General features: G+C 33.9%; 1 protein-coding gene across 12 annotated transcripts in view; it reads left to right on the top strand.

The window, feature by feature from the left end:
- LOC119067967 (cubilin) overlaps nt 1-11,198 on the top strand; it is a 107,415-nt gene extending 96,217 nt beyond the window's left edge. For 4 of the 12 annotated variants that reach the window (XM_037171299.1, XM_037171304.1, XM_037171300.1 and 1 more), the window contains 9 exons: nt 14-191; nt 255-505; nt 572-835; nt 919-1,058; nt 1,121-1,282; nt 1,377-1,384; nt 1,447-1,630; nt 10,338-10,514; nt 10,602-11,198. In XM_037171299.1, coding sequence (XP_037027194.1) covers nt 14-191; nt 255-505; nt 572-835; nt 919-1,058; nt 1,121-1,282; nt 1,377-1,384; nt 1,447-1,630; nt 10,338-10,514; nt 10,602-10,849 — 1,612 coding nt within the window. In that variant the 3' untranslated portion in view covers nt 10,850-11,198. Of the gene's footprint in view, nt 1-13; nt 192-254; nt 506-571; nt 836-918; nt 1,059-1,120; nt 1,283-1,376; nt 1,385-1,446; nt 1,642-4,930; nt 5,550-10,337; nt 10,515-10,601 lie in introns of those variants that run through there. The other 8 variants (XM_037171303.1, XM_037171311.1, XM_037171308.1 and 5 more) reach the window with 7 other exon arrangements.
- The last annotated feature ends 4,532 nt before the right edge of the window (nt 11,199-15,730 follow it).

Below are 15,730 nucleotides of genomic sequence, written 5' to 3' on the forward strand. Positions count from 1 at the left end.
ATTATATTTCCAGAACGAATTGTACCGATGGCTATCTGAAAATCTTCCTAAAAGGTCAAGAGACGCAAGACGCATACGACAAATTCGATTATGAATTGTGCGGTTACGATCTTCCTCCAGCAGTAGTGAGTGATGGACCTCGGCTGGCTATGGTTTTTAGTTCGGGAGAGCTTCAAGCAAGAGGCTTTAAGGTGGAATACTTCGTTGAACTGGAAATTTAATTCATTTTTTCTAACGAAACAATTACTGTCCAGGCAAAATACACATTCGAAACCGAATATAAAATACCGGGAACTGCTGCTCCTGACGGTTCTTGTTCATTCACGTATCGCAGTACGTCACGAAAGAAAGGTGAATTTAACAGTCCAAGATATCCATCGAACTACCCTTCCGAAACGAACTGTTCGTATATGTTCATGGCAACACCGAATGAACAAGTGACTATCGTTTTCGATCATTTCAAAATAAAGGCAGATAATGCCAATACTACGGGCGGTGCGTACGGGTATGCTCAGCAAACTTTTATTTTACTTTCTCTTCCCGCTGACTGTTTTAATATACTACTCTTAAGGTTGACTGTATGCGTGGAAGATTGGTTGGAAATGTATGTTATATTCCGCGATGGCAGTGAACGATTCCTTGGTCGATATTGCGGTTTGACTGCACCGGGACCAGTCGAAAGTCCACGTGGTGCAGTCGGTATACGAATTCTGTTGCACACTGACCAGGAGAGTGTAGCCAGTGGATTTAAAGCTCGTTACATATTTGAAGTGGCGAAATCAGTGTTTGGTGATTGTGGTGGGAATTTTTCCGGTCAAGAATCGGGTGTTATTATGTAAGTGTGTACCGATCATATCCACTTGACTTGAGCAGTTTAGGCGTGACAATAGTACGAGATTGAAACTCATTTACATTCAGGTCACCAAATTACCCGGCTAAATACGACGGTCCTGGTAAGGGTCTTGCGTCTCGAGCATGTAACTGGTATTTGAGTGCTCGAAATGGTTACAAAATACTGATGCACTTTGAGTTCTTCCACGTCGAGGGTGATCCAGAAGGTGACTTAATTTCGGAGCTAAATTCAAATTCGGTTCTTAACTGTCGATGTTGATTCGATTAGGTCGAGGATGTCCAGCCGCAGTGCTACGTGTGTGGACAGCTCCTGATACTGAACAAGCTCCATTTGAACTATGTGGCGAAAAAGCTGCTGGATTTAATTGGCACTATGTGTCCATTGGACAATCTTCTAGAATAAGTTTCACTACAACCGACAAAACTATAGGTTCGCAAAATACGAAAATTGTTCATTTTCGTCACGAGAATTTAATTTTCAATTTTTTCATATTTTCCTCTGCCGCGCACAAACAAACTAATAGGTGCACCGGTAAGTGTGTTGTGTATAAAAATCAGTTCTCCAATTCGATTGTTTGATCATTTTGTACGCAGGGATTCCGAGTGGTGTGGACGGCTGTACAAGATATTCAACCGGGACCGCCATCCTCAATAACCCATCACTGTGAATCGTCTTTTTTATTCCAGTGTGAAACATCTGGCTTTTGCATAGCTGAAAAGCTAAGATGTGATAAGGTGAAAAACTGTGGACCTGGTGACGATTCGGATGAAATGCACTGTGAGTCGTGAGTGAGTCGAACGGTTCAGTTCATTTTTTTTTATAATTTTGTAATTCTTATTTGCTTTGGTTTTTGGTTGTCATCTTAACTTATACTTTTTGACTTTTTTTGTTGATGATAAATTGGAAGGCCGATGATTGACTCTTCCCACATTTTTACTGTGGTTATTTGGGCTCCCGATGAGGACTGTTTTTTTAACTAGCTGATTCTAAGTTAAATATACAGACGAGAGAGACTCTCCAGAGGATAATATCTAGGAAAAACTGAAAAATTCCAAAACTTACCACAAATTTGCTGAATTTACCAAAAATGTACCGAAAAATATTTTTAGTAAATGAAATTACCGGTAGTAAGCCATGGATAGTACCACCTTAAAACGAATTGGATCAAAATATGGCTCCAAAGTCGACTCAAAAATACCATTGAGGGAAAGGTTCTGACAGCGTCGTTTTTAACGAATATGTCAAACGTTCCGTGAAATCGGTCGGGTGAAACGTTTGACTATATTAATGTAACGATTTTCACACTCTGTAAATACGATGAATTTGTATACATATCTCCTGCCAGTAATTTAGGTGTAACATCAGTTATATGCTTAACTTTCCTCGGAGAGTTTTTGCGCAGTTCGAGGCGTGGTCACGTTAAGGTGGTACAGGCTGTTTTAAGCCGACAAACCTTGTTGTTAGCCGTAAACAACTCAATAGCTCAGTGTGTAAGTCAAACATTGAGTTATTTAATTGCTAGTTGTGGGTTCGAAACCCAACCGCAACAAAAATAATTCGTTTCATCGGGTTGTTGTCCTCAATAATGACATCTGATTGAATCGGTTATTAGGTTGCGTCTTGGATTTTAGTACCGATAACGTCTCTTTGTGTTTTATATAATTGCTCGTTGGTAATTTCATTCAGTCAGTTAGACAAAAAGCCCGTTGACTGTGTGTGTTGTCTTTAAAAAAAACGGTTAGCTCTAAAAAATAGTAAACAGAGAAATAGGGCAGCCACTGTTGAAACAAAGATTAGAACGTTTCAAAATTGTGGTTTGTTCACCTTTAGAAAACCCAATTTTTGTTTTGAAATTCATCGATGTTCCCAGTCAATTAGGTGATTCCCAGTATATGATATTGTGGCGTAAAATTTGAATTCGCTAAGGGATTTTCAAATTGTGTGCCAAAATATCATAACCTGGAAATTCCACTTGCTCCGCTCGCGTTATACTATACATGACCTTGATCTAATATCTTTGAATATCAAAGTTACAAATTTTACAAACACTGTAAATTGTGTGACAGGAGGGACTCCCAAATTCTCGCAGGAAAGAAATTTAAGCATTTAAGACAATTTGATAGGGCAGAAAGTAGTCCATATTTGCGTAATATTCGGTGGGTGATGTGACTAAGAAAAGAATATCTTCACGATTTCAATGTCTAACTGTACTGTATGAGAATTCTTGACTTACAACATGAATTGCAGTGTGAATTACACAAGACCTGGACATAGTCCAAGCAATTCCTCGTTGGCAATGTACTTTTCGTCCTCTTGTTCGATAGCATAGGTGTCCTCTTTCGTCAATTTTTTGATGCCAAAATGCCTTCTATTCCAAAATTTGCAAATGGGAACCCTAACTCTTTTTTCACTTTTTTTCATTATTTTCTTACATTTTGTTGTTAAAACTTAATTTCCAAATTTTTATTCTTTCGAATTTTTATTTGTATTTATCATTTGAAACTAGGTTTCGCAACCACTTTTCTTTACTTATCAAAACAAAAACAAAAATGTCCGTTCAATAAATTTAGATTAATTGATTGATATATTTAATTAAAAAAAAAACTTAAACTTAAATATTTAACAATAAAATATAAATTAGAAACAGATATACCAACCCGAACTCAATATGAAAATCAAATGAAAACTTCCTTTTCTTAAAAAAAAGCTATTTACCCGCACGAAGCACGATTAATATACATGGACTGTTCCAATCTTTATTGAAAGCCCTATTAGATTTGAATATTTATATAATCCCAAATAAATTTTTGGAACCAGAACAACTTTTTGCCTGTACAATAAATATTGATCATTGCGTTTGATTTTTGAGTAATCAATTTTTGGACAAATTTTATAAATCGAGTGTAAAGCATACAAAATATAGTAATTTGGACGAGACCATTCATAATTCATAATAAAAGACGAAAGGTTGAAGGAATCTCGTTAAAAGCGGGAACGTATTTGTGTGGGATTTGTCTCTATACGACATCTAACAGCTATTTCAATTAAAAATTTGAATCTATCAATAAAAAGCTTCTAAGAATGATTCTTCACGAGAAAAGTCTGGCCCAGACATCGCAGGTGGGAGTTCGATGGCTAGCAGGAACTAGCTTCAGCATAACTTTTTACTGTGATTTCACCTTTTTTACATATTTCGATTCCATCAAATCAGGGGTACAAGGTGTCACATTTAGCTCTGACATATCGCGAAAGTGATTCTTGAGAATTCTAGAAATTCACAAAAGTTGTCAAAGTAAGAATTTCTAAAATCTAAATTTTTTTTTTTTGAAAATTCCCGACTAGTCAAAAATTACGAAGAAAAAATGTAACAAAATATGTCCTCAGCTATTGTATTTAAAAAAAAATCCACTTTTCCCGACGTTTTTCTGCATTGGGACACCGTGAATATCAATAGCTTTCATTCAGGAGTAATGTTCGTTCTGAATAATTTCTGTGAGCTGGACAGTCTCATTTGCCCAATCGAGTGTAAAATCTTAATTAGAAGCTTCTATCTTGAAATCACTATCACTCTTCCGTCTTCGGTCTTTTTGGTATCTTACGAGGTCCACCAACCGTATATTTGGCTGGTGGACCTCGTAAGATACCAAAAATATTTCCGCCGTAATTTGTATGAGAGGCTTAGTGAAATGTTTTGACAAAACAATTCTTTTGCTTAAATTTTCAATAAGTCTTTTATGCAAATCACCGCACATTTTTAAGGCCATGTCTAATTTCGAAGATTCATCCAATAGTCTTTTGTACGCTCTTAGATCACAATTTGATATTTCCCTAAGCCGAGACAAATGGGACTTACAACTTATTGATAAGTTGAAGTCGTCGAAATGACTTGTCCAAATATTGTGTTTGTACGGTTTACACTCATTTCTATTGAATGCAACAACCTTTTGTCACTATAATAGTAAACTTTTTTTTTGTATAAAAAACTAATTAATTTATTATGAACAATCCTGCGACTATTGTATGATATGATCACATCTTGACATTATCTTCTTCTTTTTTTTCTTGTAACGCCATCAGGTGGAGGAAATAGCCTTTCAGTAATGCAAAGATATCAACTCCTTATGATAGCGTTAATGGCCAGTGTGTTCCTCGCATTATTTGATTTTATTTCATAATTCTCTGTTTTATGTTCGTATGGTTTTTATTGTCCCCCCACCCCCCCGTTTGTTTCTGTTTAGTCAAATGTACCAAGTTTAACTTGTATAGAGAATTGCAAGACTTGATAATCACCAACAACCGCACATGGCATCTTTTTATGAAGACGGTATTGTGTACCGCAAGAGCTGCATTTTCGATTACATATCTGTTCAGTATGATTTTTCGATGGGCACAATCAACAGCATACATGCTCGCTCCAAAATTAACTATAATAAATGCGACTGCCTGCGTGGAATGGTTTTCTTATTTTAATTCATTATGATAAAATATTGATGTGTGGAAATGCCTTTCATTGTTGTTGGAAAACATATTGTCCCCAACGTCGCCAAATTTCATTAATAAATAATTTTAATTAGGCAAATGTGTTCTAATCGACACTGGGTGTGTAACATTTTTTAACGTTTTATAGTACAATAATCAAATGTGCGACTAACACTATTTTAATATGTAATACCGTGCAATTCTCAATACAAATGGATTTGTTCAATTAATTTTCTTTGAATTTAAAATGTAAGCTCCAAAACCCATCCCATTGTAAACAAAGTTTTAAGTGTTTTCCCCCAATTTTGCTTATTTCAAAATTACCCTTCTACTGTTGAAAAAATAAAAACTGTAAAACTGCATGAAAAGGCCAGTATGACGACTACCATATTTAAAAAAAAATCTATATCACGTGAGTTTATTTATGAATAATGAAACAAACCTACAAAAATGAACTAATTTCTATGTGTTTGATAGTAGAATTTTAGTTTTTTTTTCTTCTTTAGTTTGCACTCAAAAAAAAAATTACCAGCATTATCACTGCTTTTAGAACTTTTCTTTTTACAGTCTTTGTATTTAACAACTCGAATAGAATTTTTTTTTTCGATCGACGGTAACGACACTCATCCAATACAAATTTTAACTTGTTCGTTTCATCTTGATTTCTTGAAAGCTCATCCTTCTATTTTTGGGAAAACATAATTCCATGTTTTTGGACAATTTTCCACATTTTCCCGATTTTGTACACAAAAAACGGTTTGTGTACACCGAATAAGTATTTTTTTTTGTACGCAAAAAAGATGTCCTCCTGGTTTCCTATGTTCTGGATAAGGAAAATGCCAATTCTATCACGGTTTATTTCTTTTTATACACAAAAAGTACGTTCTGGTACACAAAAAGTCAATTGTGTACACAAAAGTGATCATTTTGTACACAGTAAGTTCGTTCTGTACACAGTATGTTCGTTCTGTACACAAAGAAGTATCATTTTGTACATAAATTTGATGATTTTGAGATAGAGCAAAGCACCTAGCAGGGTAATAGAAAAAAATTAGGTAGTACATTAATCGAAGTATGCGAATATTTCCATACCTTTTTTTTTCATAATGTCATTGCAAAATTACCATTAAGGCTGATAATGGTATTATTGGTATAAAAAAAACTACTCTATTTGACGTGTAAAATCCTCTATTACCCTGCTAGGTGCTTTGGATAGAGAGAAGAATATATTTATTCATCGACGTTATTACAATGTTGGCCTGTAGGAATCGGAATAATGAGAATTCTAATACGTGTGCATATGAATATCTAAAATTTTGAATGAGTAATCCAAGATTGTATTAATTATATTGTGTTATAAATTTAAAAAATGGTAGGTGACAGGCATGAGCGCCGACGGAGAAACCTCGGCGGCGGCTAGCCGAAAAAAATTTCTCGGCGGCGGCGAAAACATCGGCTTGAGCCGGCTTAAAACGGCTCGGCTGGAGGTTCCTTTTAACTTTTTTTTTAAAAATAAAAACGTTTAGATAAATTCATGGAAAATGAACGAGTAAGCATGAAAATGAAATTGTACGGAAAGCGAAAATGTAGGTAGATTAGGTTGTTCAAAGTGCAAGTGGAACTGGTCTTGTTACAAGCAAGTCTCTAAGTCTAAGGTCCACTAACACGTCAAGTTTTATTGCCTCAAAACTTGAACTAAATGGAAAATCATGCTCCGGTACACTCATTTAACTCATTAAGAAAATGGTTTTCGAGAAGAAATCGAAAGCTCACGAAAATCAAGTAAAAATTGAAAAGAAAAAAATAACGAGAAAATTCGCAAAGATCGATAAAGTTTTCTCAAATTTGTGAATTAACTGATTGTGCGCCTTCGGCTCGTTCCGAAAGGGCATACTTGCCAAAACAACAAAATTAGAAGCGAGGACGTAATATACCATTCTGGCAAATTTTCCTAATTTAAAAAAAAAATCAAAAGTAATTGAGCGGCTTAGGATCAACAGGAATCTCGGTTTTCAAAATTATTTCACCCATTCACCTTTCGAAATCTTTATTTCATTTTCCAGCCGTTTCAAGCCGGCTTGAGCCGTGTTTTTGGTACCGGCTCGGCTGCGGCGCGGCTTGCTCAAAAATGGCCGGCGGCGGCTCGATCGACGGCTTATTTTCGGCGGCGCTCATGCCTGGTAGGTGAAAACATTGTATAGAAAAAGCAGCGCCGCAGGTCGTGAATTAAAAAAAAGCGGAGTTGAGGGGCGGAAGCCCTCTTGCGGGGTATAAGCGGCAGAGCCCCTATTTTGTGCACAAAATCTTTAATTTTGTGTACAAAATCTTTTTTGTGTGTTTACAAAAGAGACGTTTTGTGTACAGAACGTACTTTTGTGTACAAAATGAAATGAACATCACGCTGTATCTTGGACGACGAAAAGACTGATTCTACCGCCCCGTATCTTGGATTAGGAAAATAATGATTCTATCACGCGTTATCTTGCGTACAAAGTTTTTATTTTTGTGTACAAAAAAATTGTAGTTTTTCTGTGTACGTACAAAGTCACTATTTGTTTTGTGTACAAACAAATAAATAAAATGTGTGAAAATTCAAGAAAAGGGATTGTTTTCCAAACTTTTTCCATTCTAAAAAAAACAGATTGCATTCGTACCAGTGAATTTGAAAATTAGAAATTGTTGAGTGAAGTGTTTTGATAGCATTATCACAAAGCAATACTCAATCAGATAACCTACGAACATAGGAACTAGAATATCCATTGCTCCAAGAATGTTGCTATTCACTGTAAGCTTCAGATAGATACTATTGGCACTAAGAAATTATTGCTGTGAGGAGAAAAGATTTCATTTAATTCTGGTTTTGTAAACGTTAATAGTCTATTAAGAACACTCAATGCATTTTTTCGAAGAAAAACGCTCAATTTCTGTTTAACCTTTCACGTGCGGTAATTCCATCTTTGACGTATTACTGTGAATTAAATGTGCGAATTATATATCAGAGCCCGTTTATATGTTCTACAGCCTGAATTACGCGTGCAAGTATCATCTCTTCATAGACACCTTGTTTCGTACAGTTATGGGATAACATCAGATTGGTGTAGAACAGAATGAAAATTGCATAGTAAAGTGATCCAGTTTTATAACCAAAGTCATCACATTTAGGTTTCGCGATCCATTCATTTGTTGAAGTTTTAATTCCTTCGGCAAACGTTTTTCCTCACATCTAATAATACCACTTCTGAGGATTATGTTTGCTAAGTTGTTTTGTAAATGACTATGCGGTGTTAGAGTTACTTGTCTACGTTCCCCTATCGTTATGTATCGTAACATAGAAAGATCTGTTGTCTGTACTAACATTGTACACCAGTTTCCTCTTTATATGTTATTTACGTAAAAAGCTTTACATTGTTGTTTAGTATGTGAACATTAGATACTTCACATTGTTCAAAGAATTTTGTTGTTGTTCGAGGAAGGTCAAAAAGGTTCATTCTGTTTTTAATTGCAATTTCGAAAAGCACTTTTAAGACGTTGTATTTTGTAACGATCCCCCTCTTTCTATTTTGTCAAGGATCTTGTAATATACTTACGGTTTACAAAGTTCAACTTCAGTAAAAAATTATTTTAAAAATGTTTGCACGAACCGGCGCCGTTTCCAAACAAAATTTTTTGAACCCATAGAAGTCAGTTTTAGTTGCATGATTCTAACCTGTAAACCGATTTCAATAATCAACACACATCATTGCCAACCAAATTCACTGAAAGACACAAAAACTCATCTAAATCTACCGATTTATACTTTCGTATTCACATGTTTAGTATGCAGCAAATTGAAAAATTAATAATCGATTATTAGTTCCTCTCGCTACGATTTGAAACGATGTCCTCAACTAAACATGTGAATTTATGTTCAAAATTTACGTAAATCAATTCTGGTATTCATTACACTTTTAGCAACATTAATGCAAAAATATTAATAGCTGAATCAATTTGTTTAAAGAAACATCACTTTAAAAACAACTAGAGACAAAGATAAAATATTTTTTATGAAACAAAAAATTGAATCGCCATAATAGAGATCGTCTCACAATATACAATTTAACGACGAAACAGTCCATCATTCGAACTGAACAATGGTATATTTTTACAAGGAAACAATCTAATGCCAAATTCTTTGGTTCAGGGCGTTCGAATTGCAACATTATTTCTGAATATCAAAAATTTTGGAAAGAAAAATCAAATAATTAACAGAATTTGAACTAGTCCGGGCTGCTATGTCATGTCGCTCGCTAGGGAGTTTTATATATTTTGATATGCTGATCCCGGTTGAGCCCCCATGTGGGATAGAGGCTTCGTTGTCAATTAACGCTTTATTAGGAACTAAATTCACTGTATAAGAATAGTCTTTTATATCATTTAATCACCATTAACATGGAAGTGGAACGTTGCAATTTATACCATTCGTTTACGTTTCTCCCAGTGTTTGATACAAAGTCTATCACTTCGATACTTTTACCTTCCGTTCCGTTGTATAAAAGAACATTAGCCAAAACTCTAGGGATATCGAGAATCAGTGTCGGTAGTAAATCACTTGCCGTTTGTATAATATGAGCTCTTTATGTTTTAACATTGTTTCATTGTCGAATCATGGAAAAAATTTAATATTGTGAGTTAAGTTACTATGGTGTACGACCCAAACTAATCGATAAGCTAAAAAATATTTTGTTTTTAAAATGCAACAAAAAGCACAGGAGAAATTAGAAAAGAAATCATTTGTAATTTCTGAATACATAGCAAAACATACTTCGCTCAACTATCATAGTTACGTTCAAATTTATTGACTTAATCTTGTCGAAGTTGAAGTTTCTCCCGTGTTGATTGAAAAAAAAGCAAATACAAATTTCAAAAAGAGAGAACCACCAAATTGAACATCTAGACAACAGCTGTACTCAACTAAAAATCTCTTCTCTTTCAATTTTCCCACCTCTGGCCACATAAACACCATTAGGTATAATGGAAGCAGTCGAGGAAGATTACGACGCCCTAATAATATCAAGCCTGGCCGCCGTCTCGTTCCTAATTTGTCTCCTCTGCACAGTTTGTCACTGCAGAAAAAAACGCAGACATCATCGTCAACTGGGTCTGCATAGAAACGCTCACTACGATTCAACAACAAGTGCCACAGGTCGGTCATTTTAAATTCATTGTTTCACCTATCCATCTACCAACCGTGCAAAAAATCGTATCGAATTAGTTTAATTTGTACAAAAAGCAGTTTTAAATTCATTCTCAGGTTTAGGTTCGAGCAGACGTCATCTGCAGGCGGGTGGTAGTTTGTCGGGCAGTTTGCGCGGAATAAACAGTGACATTATGACAATACCCCGGGCACCGCTACCACCGACCAGCGTTCCACCGGATCACATTTGCATCGGACCGGATCTGATGGATGACGATGACGATGATAATCAGGAAGATCTATTTATGAATGGTGATCGTTTTTCTAGCGGCGATAGTGTATAGCAGTGGTAACAATATTATGAATTTATAGTAAAAATTAAAAATAAAAAAAATGATAAAAAAAATGCAACAAAAAGAAATGTTAACGAAAAGAACAAAAAATTTAAATTTTATTTTTCCAATTCATTCAAAATGTGTGATTTAAGATTAGTTAAAGAAATTGATTTTAAAACTCATATAAGTTTTTTAAACAAAGAAAAAAAGTCATTTTTAAACGCGGTCGGTTGTATAATGTAGAAATAATTTTGTTGTGACATCAAAATTTCGTTTAATGCTAAAAAAAAAACAAAGAGGCGTATGTGAAATAAAGTAATTAAAAAAAAAAATTGAGTAAATAAACCCGCAATAAATTTGAAAACATGAGAAAATTATTTTATTTCAAGAAGGAAAGAAAAAACAAACAACAAGCAGACAAAAATAGTAATAAAATTATTGACAAAGCTATATGAGTAAACTAAAAATTAAAATTTAATGAAAAACAAACAAAAAATCTATTTAAAACACGTAAAACAAAAGAGTTTTGTTTTTGATAAAACAACTTAACAAAAATACAAAAAAAAATTAACAAAAAACCAAAAAATTATTTAAAAACAGAAATCGACCTACGAAAGAAACATAAAAATTAAAGTAAAATAAAAAAAATGAAATAAAATTTATACATTTAAAAAGTTATAGAACGGTGAGATGTTGTTTTTATACTTGTAATAAACGAATAAACAATTGTTAGAAACATTTTCTAAAAGTAAAATTAAAATTAATCAAAAAAATAAATTAACACAAAATATCGAAAAAAAAGAAAGAAATTAATGTCTATGTCTCGCAGTGTGCTAAGTGCAAAGCCTATTTTCCCCCAAAATTAAGTTTTCCCTATTTTTCGTTACATTTTCATCCTACACTAGTCCGATTATTAATATCCAGCAGATTATTCATAAACGATTGAGTTCAACAATAACAACACGAATTAAACGATGATGCCTTCCCCATATTTTAAATATTCTTCACAGCAGCCACTGTCTTACAGACAATGCATTCAACTATTGGTTTACACTCAATGTCCAGTCGAATCGATATTTTTGTTAGAGCTCTTTGACCGAAACCGGATTTAGGTTTGGTAAGTTCGGATCGACCTCATATTCACTTGAAATTTTTAGATCGCAAATTTTCAGGTTATCTGAACGTTTACCTGTAGTATTTACCAAACCTGGATGAATCTGTATCGGCACAGAATGACCTGTAATTTCATTCGTTATCAGATAAAAATTAGTTTCAGGTAAAGTCAAATTGATTATGATCGAAAAAGTACGGAAAAGAAACCACAAATAATTTCTGATCGGAAGCAACAACTAGTATACAGTGAGTCCAATACTTATGATAGTCCATGTGATTAGATTGAAAGGGCTTGACGGATGCTGCATCTGAGTCTCAGATGGTGTAAATGTACTTGTGCAAATGAAACCAACCTCAGAAGTCTTACCGCCTTTCCGTGAGTCGATGTCGATGACACATTTACGCCAACATTGAGTCGTAAAACCCTTCTAAACACTAGCACATTTTCGTTATTGCTGGCCAATGGAATGATATAGTTTGAGCATTTAAAAAATGTTTTTACTGTTCACATTAGTAGAATTACGAAACGTAGAGCAGAGTGACTAAACGACCTCCTAATATGACTTGGTGGTAGAAGTTCGAAAAAATGGTTTCGAAATCGGTGCACACGTAAGTCTAGCCTGCCTTTTGAAATGATTTTTCGCAAAACCACAGCAATTCCAAAAGCATTCTTTCCATTTTCTTATTGACTAATCGATCAATTAATTTTCGCGATACTTCTTAGCGTTTATTCAATTTTATTTTTGAATCAACAAACAAATGAAAACACAAAAGACTAGCACCGTTGAGATATAATCTTGTAACAATAGACAATTTATAATATGAACGGATAATGAAACCTCTACTTCCATTAACACGTAAGATTAAAAAAAAAATTCACTAATATAGGAAAAACATACAACAACAATACGGCACTGAAAATTTAAAGAAGAAAAAATTAATCAAATTAACAAAACCAAAATAAAATAAAGAAAAAAAACTTTTATTGCAATTAAAGGAACAAAGAAGAAGCACATCTTGATACACTCAAAAAATAGGCCTCCGTATAAAGTTAAAAAAAAAAATTACGAAATCGACGAAGGCTACCCTTTCTACCGTGCAATTATTGTCTCGAACTACAATATTTCCCAGAAGACGAAAATATGCAGTTCTGTTCAATATAATCGCTCCGAGACAAATCTATCGAAAAAACCGATACCCAGAAACGATACCATAACCAACTGGACGATATTATTACCCATAAATTACCACCCTGGACAATAACATTTCCTAGAAGGTGATAATATCGTTCACAAAATTGTGTGTGATAAAATCACCCTGGGTGATAATTTCTGGGCAATAATATCGCCCAGAGTGTTATATTATCGTGTTCTGTGCGATAATGATCGCTTTTCGACAATATCATCTCTGAGCCATAATATTGTTGAAAACTCCATATTTTCGTCTTCTATGCGACAATCATACGGTAGAAAAGTGCCGTCAACAAATCGAAATTTGTTCAATTTACTCAGAAAAACCCCGATCCATTTTTGGTTACATATTTTATGTTAAATTGGTTTCTTCCTTGCAATTGTCACGATTAACAAAACCACCACTGGGAATAAAATGTAACACCACATTTAAAAACGAAGAATAAAAAAAAGATTAAAAATTAAAATTGAAAAAAAAAAGTTAAAGTAAAGGAAATAACAAAATTTACATTAAAAAAAATGATTAAATGAAAATGAAAAACACATTAGGCTTAGTCTAAACAAACAAACAAACAAAATGAAAATAAAAATTGAAATTAAATAAATAAAAAAAAATTGAAACAAAAATGAATGTTAAAATATTAAAAAAAAGAAAATTAAAAAAAAAAACATGAAAAAACGTAGGTTCTGTGTAATTAATCACTACAATTATGTATTTAAAGGTAAATAAACAATAAACAATTATTTATATTCAATAATTTAATGATTATTATAGACATGGAGAAGAAAAACATTAGTTTAAAGTCAAAATTTCCAACAACAACAACAAAAAAAAAGAAAAAAATTTATTGGTTTCATAAACTCATTAAGTGAGTGTAAAAGAAATATGCTAAATTAAGAGTTATTTAGTTTTACAATTTCCTGCGTGAAAACTCCTTTGAATTTTCTTTCACATTTACTTATCTTGCAATTGGCGAACGTATATTTCGACCCCGAGTGTATTATAGGAACTTTCATTTTATAATGTTGAATTTGAAAAAGGAAGAAACAATAAGACATGGCAGTGTGTCCTGCAGTCCTGAATGTCTTTTTTTGTGCCTATAATTTGCTATAATTTCTTACGGTAAACAATTTTAAATATTTATTTAAATATGGCGCCATTGGACATTGTCCCTTTTTCAAACTAGGGATTTATTTATAGCCTAAAAAACATGAAGATTGCGTATGGTGTGTCCTAGTGATTTTATGAATTTGTCAATAAGGAAAGAGACCGGTTTCATTGAATTTCCACTGTTTCTTCTGTAAGACAAACCAACACACTCATACAATTGTTGTGTCGGTTCGGTATACGAAGTTTTGCCTTACAGATGAAAATTTCGTCTCTCAATGCACTTTCCCAATTAGGATTGTAAAATTTACTTACCGCTCACAGTAGTTTTATACTCTATGACCACTTACTTCTGATCAAGCTCTCTTGTACTGTGCGTGCACAGTCTGCGTCGTACACATCTTGTAAAAACATCTCGGTGAATAATAATGTCTCATGGCGTTGTTCAAGAGCTTCTGGCGACACTTCTAGCTAATGCAGCGTGACACATAACTAGGCAGAAAATCCGTTCACGACAGGGTCATTGACTTCGCCATTCCTTAGTTATATAACGACTTTAGTGTTTTTTTTCGTATTTTTGCCGCTTCGACTGGAGTGACGAAAAATTCGTTCAGTATCTTTTCCGACCGATGAAAAGATTTTCACTAACTGGTATTAATGTTTCTACGAAAACATTCACATCAAAGATAAATCACAAGGAAGTGTTGTCATACTTCAAATCGTTGATCATTTTGAGCATTTTTAAAATAGAAAAAACAACACGAAAACACGCCAAGGAAAACCAAAACGAGTCTTTAACCCATACCATTGAACAAACTAAAAATTAGTGATAAAGAGAGTAAACGTGTACAATTACATATCTGTATTATAATCGCGCGATCAGGTAGTTGCGTTTTTTTCGCTTGCAAATTCGATAATTCTAAGGCCTACCAGCCTGATCAGGTGCAACTGATCAAGTTAGGTCAACGCTCAATTTCGTATTAGAAAAATGCGATCTGATTTAATGTGAAAATTTTTAATTTTTTAAGCTGGCATATTTCACGGATGATCGGATGACCTGAGACTTTGGCGTAAAAATTTTCATGTCACTACATTCACACCAATAATCGTAGTCGTGGCATTTCTATGCACATTACAAATTTTCTTCCGTTTCCAATTTAAAATATATTGGCTATCCACATTACATTTATGCGCATTAACTCAACTACACAAGTGTGAAAGAAACAAATGTAGTCAAACAGTGAAAGTTTGAAAGAGGCAGAAAATTCACACGTTGCTTGGATTCAGCCGAAATTCAGATTTTAGGAAGATCAGGTCGTTTCGGAACAAATCTCTCCGTCAAAATAATTCTTTCCTAGGGTTGACCTGACGCGTTGTATGAATGCCTTTCCCATTTTTTTTTGTTTGAATCCTTTTACCGAAACATTTGTTAGGCACAGAGATGAAATCGTTTAAAAATGATAGTTTGTTTAATAAAAT

Source organism: Bradysia coprophila (genome assembly GCF_014529535.1).
Source record: "Bradysia coprophila strain Holo2 chromosome X unlocalized genomic scaffold, BU_Bcop_v1 contig_132, whole genome shotgun sequence".
NCBI lineage: Eukaryota > Metazoa > Arthropoda > Insecta > Diptera > Sciaridae > Bradysia > Bradysia coprophila.